The 10,805-nt window shown below is 37.1% G+C and overlaps 1 protein-coding gene and 1 non-coding gene across 2 annotated transcripts; one reads left to right on the top strand and one right to left on the bottom strand.

Annotated features, from left to right (window-relative positions):
• Positions 1-211: 211 nt before the first annotated feature.
• On the top strand, positions 212-321 carry LOC132648902 (U6 spliceosomal RNA). Its single transcript, XR_009587284.1, has one exon. It is a non-coding gene; the product is annotated as a U6 spliceosomal RNA (small nuclear RNA).
• An 8,140-nt stretch (positions 322-8,461) lies between these two features.
• On the bottom strand, positions 8,462-9,391 carry LOC110559878 (olfactory receptor 1078-like). The gene has a single exon (XM_021655517.2). The coding sequence runs from the start codon at positions 9,389-9,391 to the stop codon at positions 8,462-8,464; it is 930 nt and encodes a 309-aa protein (XP_021511192.2).
• Between the last annotated feature and the right edge of the window lie 1,414 nt (positions 9,392-10,805).

The raw sequence follows: 10,805 nt of genomic DNA, 5'->3' as shown, positions 1-10,805 counted from the left end.
TGAGCTACATTGGCTAAATGATTATTCAGGGTCTGAGCAGTCTGCCCAGTATGACTCATGGCTAATGCCCTGGTGGTAGCTCCAACAGCCGCCAATGAGATGGTAGTAACAATGGTGGCTGTAGTTCCAAGATCCCTTTTCTGTCTGAAGAGAGTCATAGCGTGAGGGGCATCAATGGGCACAGGCACCCAGTGAGGCATGCGAGTAACCAGCTCGCTTCGGCAGCACATATACTAAAAATTGGAACGATACAGAGAAGATTAGCATGGCCCCTGCGCAATTCTGGGTTTTTTGTTATTCCATATGAAGTTGAGAATTTTTCTTTCAAGGTCTGTAAAGAATTGTGTTGGTATTTTGATGGGAATTGCATTGAATTTGTAGACTGCCTTTGGTAATATGGCCATCTTTACTATGTTAATCCTGCCAAGCCATGAACATGGGAGATCTTTCCATTTTCTGATATCTTCTTCAAAAAATTTTTTTCCAGAGTGGAGATTTTTTTTTCATACAAGTCTTTGACTTTCTTGGTTAGGGTTACACCAAGGTACTTTATGTCCTTTGTGGCTATTGTGAAGGGTGTTGTTTCCCTAATTTCTTTCTCAGCCCTTTTGTCTTTTGTATACAGGAGGGCTACTAATTTTTTTGAGTTAATTTTGTATCCGGCCACTTTGCTGAAGGTGTTTATCAGCTGTAGGAGTTCCCTGGAAGAGTTTTTGGGCTCACTCACATCTATTATCATATCATCTGCAAATAGTGATAATTTGACTTCTTCCTTTCCAATTTGTATCCCCTTGATCTCCTTTAATTGTCCTATTGCTCTAGCTAGGACTTCAAGAACTATGTTAAACAGGTATGGAATGAGTGGGCAGGCTTGTCTTGTCCATGATTTCAGTGGGATTGCTTTAAGCTTATAGACTTGCTATATATTGTCTTTATTATGTTTAGGTATGTGCCTTGTATCTCTGATCTCTCCAATACTTTAAACATGAATGGATGTTGGATTTTGTCAAATGCTTTTTCAGCATCTAAGGAGATTATCGTGTGTGTGTGTGTGTTTTTTTTCTTTCAGTTAATTTATATGGTGGATCACATTGATAGAGTTCCATATATTGAACCACCCCTGCATACTTGGGATGAAGTCTACTTGGTCATAGTGGATGATACCTTTGATGTGTTCTTGGATTCAGTTTGCAAGTACTTTGTTGAGTATTTTTGCATCAATATTCATAAGGGAGATTGGCCTGAAATTCTCTTTCTTTGTTGGGTCTTTGTGAGGTTTAGATACCAAGGTGACTGTGGCTTTATAGAATGAGTATGGTAGTATTCCTTTGTGGAATAGTTTGAAGAGAATTGGTGTTAGCTCTTCTTTGAAGGTCTGGTAGAATTCTGCACTGAAACCATCTGGCTTTGGGCTTTTTTTTTCCATGGGAGACTGTTAATGACCACTTCTATTTTCTTAGGGGATATAGGACTATATAATTGATTTACCTGGTCTTGTTTCAGCTTTGGTAAGCAGAATCGATCAAGAAAATTGTCCATTTCATTTAGATTTTCAAATTTTGTGGCATATAGGCTAATGATTGTTTGGATTTCCTCAGTGTCTGTCATTATGTCCCCCTTTTCATTCCTGATTTTGTTGATTTGGATGGTGTCTCTTTGCCTTTTAGTTAGTTTGGCTAAGTGTTTGTCTATCTTGTTGATTTTCTTAAAGAACCAGCTCTTGGTTTCATTGATTCTTTGAATTGTTTTATTTGTTCCTAATTTATTGATTTCAGCCCTGAGTTTGATTATTTCCAGCCATCTACTCCTCTTTGGTGTATCTGCTTCGTTTTTATCTAGGTCTTTTAGGTGAGCCATTAAGTTGCTTGAATGAGATGTTTCGAATTTCTTCTTGAAGGCATTTAGTGCTATGAACTTTCCTCTTAGCACTGCTTTCATTGTGTCGCATAAGTTTGAGTATATTGTGCTTTCATTTTCATTGAATTCTAGGAAGACTTTAATTTCTTTCTTTATTTCTTCCCTGACCCAGCTGTCATTGAGTAGCAAGTTGTTCAGTTTCCATTGGTGTGTAGGCTTTTTGTTATTTGTGTTGTCATTGAGATCCAGCTTTAGTCCATGGCGATCATATAGGATACATGGGATAATTTCAATCGTTTTGTATCTGTTGAGACTTGTTTTGTGACCCACTATGGTCTATTTTGGAGAAGGTTTCATGAGGTGCTGAGAAGAAGGTAAATTCTTTTGTGTTTGGTGAAAGGTTCTATAGATGTCTGTTACGTCCATTTGATTCATGACCTCTGTTAGAATCATTGTCTCTTTGTTTAATTTCTGTTTTATTGACCTGTCCTTTGTTGAGAGTGGGGTATTGAAGTCTACCCATGGATTTCTTAAGAACCAATTGCAAAATATAAAAAAGGGAGAGTTATATCTCCTCAAACCACAGAATTATCTTAATCATGCTCTCTTTATTTAAAATTTTTTGAATATGGATATACAAGGCGATTCTGTGGCTGAGCGATTGTGGCACTCTAATACCAAAGATTATTATGCCCAAGTAAAATGGAAAGATCCAATTACTGGAATATGGCAGGGCCAAGACCCTGTATTGATATGGGGAAGAGGGTATGTTTGTGTTTTTCCACAGGATGCAGAAGGAGCCAAGTGAATCCCAGAAAGGCTCCTGTGATTTGTGCAAGAACCAGAAGAAGAATATTCCTGCTGTTGACCATGGTGAATTCTGTCCTGATGGTGAACTGAGAGCTATATTGGGCTTATGCTCCTGGCCCACCCTTCTTTCATTCTGCTCTTGAGAGAAGATGTTGTGCAGAGAAACCTCTTAGATAAAATGTGACTGAGCTTGATTGGTCTGGTAATCAGGAAAATTCTCAACAAAAAAAAGAAGAATGGGGAAAAGAGGACTGACTTTGGGACTTTGGTCTTATTCTCGTTTTCAACAGACACATATTTAGAAGCTTGTTACAGAAACTTTTGGGAGGCCCTATAATTGCCTATGTATAGTCTCCTTATGCTTTGTTGTTTGGAAATGTTAAGACTTTAACACAAGATTCAAACTTTAATGTTTCTTGCCCTCAATGTAAACTACAGGTTCTAGTCATTTGATAGCCTTTTATTATGGTACCTGTGAATGTTACTCAGGCTTGATATTTGATAAGGGGTCATCTTGCAAGTGCCTTTTATGGAATGTTATATGATTTGACTTATTACTCTTATTAGGAGCATTTCTCCTACCAATGATAATTAGTCAAAGAAAGGTAAGATATCTCTGAAGAATATTCAACCTAAGACAGGGCATGGATGATGGAATTCATGAACCAATGATTGGTAAGAATATATCTTTCAAGAGAGACAACCTAAGACAGGCACAATCTTCTGCTCCGTAGCTCTTAAGCTATGGTCAATTTTTAAAATATAAAAGGGGATACCTGTGGAGAGCTGTTTGTTTGTCCAGGTGCTTTTATTATTGAGCTTTCAGTGAAAAACATGTTTTCACCACGGCCTTTGCCTGGAAACAGGGATAGACAGGATGTGTTTCGAAGTTCACTTCCTTTTGTTTAAGGATCACACAGACAGGTGGTCAAGGTAAACAAGTTTGACTTCTTGATGAACTTGATTGTATCAAAGTGCTTTGCTCTGACTATAGAAAGGGACTGTGGAATAAACTGAGTGCCTGGTTTCTACAAGAAGCCCTCTCTAACAGATCCCATGTGTAGTGTCTTGTTTTGTTTTGTTTGTTTGTTTTTAAGTTTTCTTTCAATCCTCACTCCCAACTCAAGAACTGTTGAACTCTGCCTGTGGGCTCTGGCATACCACCAAGCTATGTATACCACTACTATGCCCCTAGAGTTGTGGTGCCATGATGAACATTGTTGTGGTTCATAGGCATCATAACTGGATAGGACTACTGGTTGTTTCCAACCTTTGGAAGTTAGCATGGTGCTTTCTAATATCATGAACTCCAGTCCTCAAAGAAAAGGAACTCCAATTAGTTCCAGTTCAGGGGTCTCTGGACTGTTGTATTTGTCATTAATATTTACTTTTGATATATTTTTTAGTAAAGCCCCACTTTGGGCACCATTTGTTGTATTTGGTGGTTAATATTTTCTATTGGTATATCTTTTAGTAAAGTTGTGGTTAATCCTAAACAGCTGTATAACCAAATCACCACACAGAGACTAAGATTTATTTAGTTAACCTAGAACACAATGCTGGGCAATAGTTACTCCATCCTAAACCACCAAGCCTGCATTGTTCCTACCATTTAGATTTTACCCATTATACTTGCTTTTAGTGATATCTTAGGTCCGGTTCATTTCTCCACAACATTCCAAAACCTCTCCTCCAGCCTTTGTTCTCCCAGCTTCTCTCCTGCCACTTCTCCTCCTCTGCCTCCCATTCCTTCCTCTCCTCTGACTCCTCCTCTCTCCCTCCTACTCCTTCCTCTCCATTGTTCAACATTGTGGCTGGTTGTTTTACTTTGGCATGTTTACACAAAGTTGAGACAGGCGATACTTAGAATAAGTATCACAATGCAATGTCCGGATTAAAACCTGAGACTGTGGGAGAGAAATCAGCATTTCAATGAAAAAAGAACATTATACTAACACTGGACTCTGTGTCTAATGCCCATGACATTTTCAGAAATAGGGACTTGTCTTCCAGTTTTGGGTGTGTGTATGTGTGATCATGGGTAACAACACTTCCTTTTATTTATCTACTTCCTGTATATGTTTGAGATATGGCCTTTTATATTCCTATCAGGTCTCTTGCTTCCACACTTCTTGTGCTGTTATATGCTCTTCGTGTGGAAACATAAGTCAAAACAAACTCTTTCTTCTATGAGCTTCTGGTCATAATATTTTAGCACAGTAACAGAAATATAAAGAATCTATATGTTTTTTTATTTTATATGCTTTTTTCTAAATTCCATAGATAATAAGAAACATGTAATTGCTTCTGTGAATTTCTTTTTTTTTACTTAGCCAGATAATGATTACTTAAACTTTGATTGTTGCTGAATGAACCTTTGTGCGTACATGCACATTTTCTAGTTAAAAACAAAATTCAAATCATAAAGAAAAACTTGTTGTGTACCATTAACTTTTAATTTAATTTTAAATAATCATTCATTTGGGCATTATTGTAGATTAGTATGGGTGTGTAAGTACATAAAAGCACAGCCTGGCAATGGGATGTATAATCGTCATTGCAGAACTTCGGAGGTTAAGAAAAGAGGATCATGAGTTTTAGTTTAATTTGAATTATATAATATGATCCATTATAAGTAAAGTAATAAAGCATAAAGGAGAGAGAAGAGGAGAGAAGGGGTAGAAGGAAGAAAAAAATAAAAGAAATGGAGAGAAAGCAAAGATCTATGAACACTTTCCACAATAGTGACATCTCATTTCAAACTATATTTTCTGTAGATATTATTTTGCCTATATGTATATCTTTGCACTGTGTATGTTCAAGGACAGAAGTAGGTATCCGCTTCCCTGGTACAGGAGTTGTAGGTGGTTGTGAGTCATCACATTACTTGGGTGCTAGGAATTGAACCTGGGTCCTCTTAGCCACTGAGCCATCTCCATCCCAATGGTTACATCTTACAAAATTATAGTACAGCATCACACTTGAGATACTGATATAGATAACAGTACATGTAAGAAGAGTTGGGTCCAAATAAGGTGCCTAGTGTGGCTCTTTTAATGCTGTAAAAATTTTGTTAGCTTCCCAGTCCCTAGACATCAATAACTTCTAATATATTTACCTGGTGTTTTATTTATAACATTTTAAAACTATTTCCCCCTAGAGCCTACAATCTATCTAATCTTGGGTTCTTGGCATAGTAACAGTTTCAGTTATAGGTTCTAGCTCATGGAGAGGATTATAAATCCAAGTTTTAAAAGTAGTTGGTTTCTCCCATAACATTTGTGTCACTGTTTCACCAGCGTATATGTGGCTTGAAGGACCAAGTTGTAGCTTGCAGGGTTCATAGCTAGATGAGACTGACAATTGATTTTCTCTTCCTTTGCTATGTTTAGCACCTTCCAGTATCTGTGAATCATAGTCAGTAGGTGTGAACCTTCTAGTTAATCATCACCTTTCTTTTTCCACATTTGATAACGTAAGTAGTAAGGGAAAACCTACTTCTATTATTCTATTAAAGAACATCACAATAAAACAACTTCTAATGAAATATTTATACCCATAGATGAATGCACTGCTCAACTCTCACCAGAAAAACTTCTTCCTGCAGATAGTAATAAACAGAGAGACTCACAACTAGATAATTAGCAAAGAGCGAGGGACTTTCATGCATTTAGCTCAAAATGGGAGGTCTTTATTATAACCTCCCCCTCAAGGCTCACTACGTATGCTGAAGAGGAGGCAGAAAGATTGTAAGAGCAGTAAGTGGTAGACAACTTCAAGGAAATAGTATTTTCCAGACACAACAGGACTGGTATACATATGAACTCACGAAGACTATGACAGCATGCACAAGACTGCATAGGTTCAAGTCAGACAAAAATTCTAGCATGAAAAAGGGCAACGAGACGCAAAGTCCTTCCCCCAGAGAAGAAGTTATTTGCAATTGAAAGCTGCTGAAAGTGGGAAAAATCAGAGTCCTGTTGGGTATATAAACCACATTCCACATGCTCAGGAGTAGCTGGAAAATACAAAATGATTATTTGTGCATGCCTGTCTGTAATTTTTTGTTTTGGCTTTGTGTTAGTTTTGGGGTTTTTTAAAGACACAAAATTGGGTAGGGAGAAAGAGCAGAAGAGTCTGGGAGGAGCTTGGGGAGGAGAACACTTATGATCAAAACATGTTGTAAGAATTAAGAAAAACCCTCTTGTCTACAGCAAAAAATTTCTTAAACTGAAAGAAGTCATGGCTTTTTATGGGGCTGATTAATATTGGTGTTAAAAAATTGCAACAATAAAATATTTCTGAATATGACTACAAATTAATTAAAATTCAGACATGGAATAAATCTGAAATGTTTAGGGAAGGGAATGGCCATGTTACAGTATGTAACTTCACTGTAGCCTTGGCCCTGACATAGGACACAGCCATTTTGTGTGTGCAGTGTGTCATATCACACCCCCCCAGAAGTACTGTCAGAGCTTTATCCTAAATTATGGACAAATGTATATTGTGGGCTGCAGTAATCTTACTTAACAGATAATATTTCTGATCTTATAGAAAGCCATATTTTGCTTACAAAAAGAAAGACTTTATACACTCCTAACTCTATTCTTCACATTGTAAATACCAAATTGTTGTGTCTTTGGGTTGTATGTGTTAAACAAACAAGCACACCCATTTCATTAATATGCAAATGTGTTTTTATCTTCAATAAATGGTGAAATTATACCTTTCTGAGAGAGTTGTTTTAAAATAAATTTCTTTATTTTCACTCAATATTTGATTTGTATACACTGAATATAACTAGATATCTTTGTCCACAGAAGATGTTCTCAGGCTAATAGAATTATATGTGAGTTTATATCTCAAAAAACGTCTGCCCTGAGATTAATAGTAGAGTAGACAGCTCCAAAGCATCTTTTACCTCTGGCTTTGGGCAACAAGCTGAGCAAAAGATCTTAAATACAAGTTCAGTGTTAGGTAGATAGCATTGTGCGCTCTGCACAATAAGGTGAATAAAGTTAACAATGATAAAAAAATTGTGAAAACAAAGGACTTTTTAATATACTCACTGTCAAATGTAATTAATGTGATAGAAATGCAAGTTACCTTGACCACTACTCATTGTATGCATGGATCAACACATCACATTTTAGCCCACAAATAGATGCAAATACTATGTGTCGAAAAAATAAAATGAATAGACTGTTAAAGGCTACAATCTTTAATTATAAAGCACACTAATACATTAAAGGCTGCATTACAAAAAATAGTCACTGTAGTTGCATATAAAATGTGACCTGCAGAAGAGAGCTATGTTCTCAGACTTTACTCCACAAGCATATAAATTTCATCAATTACTAGATGTATTTTTTATTAATATACAGTAAACTCATAGGTATCTTTATGTAAAACAAAATAAATATTTGTGAACTTAATGTACGTCATGTTAGAAGAAATTGTGTTTAAGATATATGTCAATGTTTAAGATATATTGACATATATCTTAAAATCCAAGCTTCATGTGAGAGAAATGCATTTACAAATATTTCTGGTCTGGTGTTTGAAAGAACTGAAAAGTTGTGAGAGTGAATGGAACAAATGCTGACACAGGAGAGCACTTAACAAAGGTTCTCAGAGAGGAGTAAGTTTGAACTCAGGTAATGCAAACTCCAGAAAAGAAATAAAACACATTCTGCTTCTACCATCTAATCGTAAAAACCAAGCTTCTGGCTTTGAATCTTTGATGGCTGCAATAAAGGTAAGTTTTCCAATCCCAGCGTAAAGAGACCGCTCATAGTTTCCCCACTAAGAGTCTCTTCAGAGATCCTTTTACATCTTTATTCCTCAGGCTGTAGATGAAGGGGTTCAGCATAGGAGTGACCACTGTGTACATCACAGAGGCTGTTGCACTTGCTTGTGAGCTGTGGCTTGCAGCGGAACTGAGGTACACTCCTAGACCTGTGCAGTAAAATAAGGAGACCACCGACAGGTGAGATGCACAGGTGGAAAATGCTTTGTACTTGCCCTGAGCTGTGGACATTGCACGTATGGAGGACACTATCTTGTAGTAAGAGTAGAGGATGCCAGAGAGAGGGACAGTAGCCAATACCACAAGTGCAACATACATGACCACATCATTAATAAAGGTGTCAGAACAGGCGAGCTGGGCCACTTGATTCAACTCACAGAAGAAGTGTGGGATTTCCAATTCTGTGCAGAAAGACATCCGTAACACCATCATGCTTTGTAACAAGGCATGCAGAACACTCACAATCCAGCAAACAAGAACCAGAAATCTACAAAGTCTGTGATTCATGATGATAGTGTAATGCAGGGGGTGACAGATGGCCACATAACGGTCATAGGCCATCACAGCCAGGAGGAAATTATCCAGTTCCACAAAAATCAGAAAAAAGTACATCTGGGTAATGCAATCTGCATAGCTAATAGTTTCTCTCTTTGTCTGAATGTTCACTAGCATCTTTGGGACAGTGGTGGAGGTAAAACAGATGTCTACAAATGACAGGTTAGAGAGAAAGAAGTACATGGGTGTGTGCAAGCTGGCATCTGCGATGATGGCCAGGATAATGAGCAAATTTCCAACAAAGGTGATCAAGTACATGGAGAGAAAAAGGCCACATGTAACAGGCTGCAGGTCCGGGTCCTGTGAAAATCCCAATAGAACAAATTCTAAAGGGTGTGTATTGTTTCTTGGCTCCATATGTAGTATATCACTATGACAAAAAAATAACATGAGAAATATTCATAAAAATGACATTGCTGAAAGGGATAAACAATATAATTTGTATTCTACTGTAAACAAGTTTCTTAATTTAATCCATGGGCTTACGACCTTACAGAGTATCTCTAGTGCTATTACTATTTAAGAATCCTTGTTTTACACTGAGTTATTCCCCCAAGAGTTTATACATACCACAGATTTAGTTAGAAATTATTTCTTAAAGTCAAGTAATATGTTTGACTCTGTTCCAGCTGTTTTCTCCCCAGTGATCAGAGGCTGCTAAGAAACAGAAGTTCACATACATTAAGGACACACAAAGGCATCCATTGTAGGCTTAGATTTTTTTTTAACAAAACTACTTTATTTAGGGTTCTTAAATGCTTCTACCTCTCTTCCAACCCACCGACAAGAGGCAGAGGAGAAAGAAGGTTATTAGGAAAAAGGGGTTGTAGACCTTTTTAAAAGTAGTTCATTGGGGCAAGTCCACTATTTGTTGTCCAGTCCAAATGCCAACACCAAACAGCAATACAAATCAGCACAATTCAGCAGATCGGGACAAATTGGTGAAAGCCACAAGATTAAGTTGGATTGCCCTAAGAAGTTCTCTGGAACATTTCTCTCTGCTCAGTGATGTCAATCCAAAAAGTGTTGTCTCACTAACTGTGGGCCTCTATATATCTCCTCTTCTCAAAGTCCACCAACAAATGTTCTCAGTTAGCCAAAGTCATGCTCCTAGGATGAGACAGGAGCAAAACATGGCAAAACATCACGTGCCCTCTCACAAAACAGCTTCCAGCAAAACATCACATGACATAACTTCACAGACACATAAAGAAATTAACTGTATATAACTTTATGTATAAACACATATTTTCATATAGACAAACTAGCTGAATTATATGCATTAAATATTTCTGGTCTTTGTAAAAAGTAGTTATACCTCAGTAAAATTCTTTTAAAATAAGTAAAAGATGGTAAAGATGTTATGAAGAAAAGTGTGTATAAGGGAGTGAGCATTCAAGAATTTGTGTGATATAATTTTATGGATATACAGAGCACACTCTCAATAATCAGTATCATCATCACCCAGAAATACTAATTTTTAGATATGCTCAGGTATTGCTGGCAGAGAGGATGATCTAACCAGAGACCACCAAGCCTGAGAATCTGAGTCCAATAGCAAGGCCTCAACCCACACTATAGGAGAGAAATACCCCCTCATACTGTCTTCTGTTTCCTGTGATCATTTGCAGACACAAAATAGTTTTGGTTGTGAACCTAGCCTTCAGTGACAGAGCCATCTATCTAACCCTCTACACACAAAATAAATAAATAAATGGTTAAAATGACTCAGAAATTATATGTTATAAAAAAGCAGCATAATAAAACCCAT

Source organism: Meriones unguiculatus, chromosome 17, assembly GCF_030254825.1.
Source record: "Meriones unguiculatus strain TT.TT164.6M chromosome 17, Bangor_MerUng_6.1, whole genome shotgun sequence".
Taxonomy (NCBI): Eukaryota; Metazoa; Chordata; class Mammalia; order Rodentia; family Muridae; genus Meriones; species Meriones unguiculatus.
Note: the sequence above shows the minus strand (reverse complement) of the source record. Positions and strands in the feature narration are given on the sequence as shown.

Bases quoted from the DNA above. Each gene is read 5' to 3' on its own strand.
- LOC110559878 (XM_021655517.2), bottom strand. From the start codon at position 9,391: ATGGAGCCAAGAAACAATACACACCCTTTAGAATTTGTTCTATTGGGA.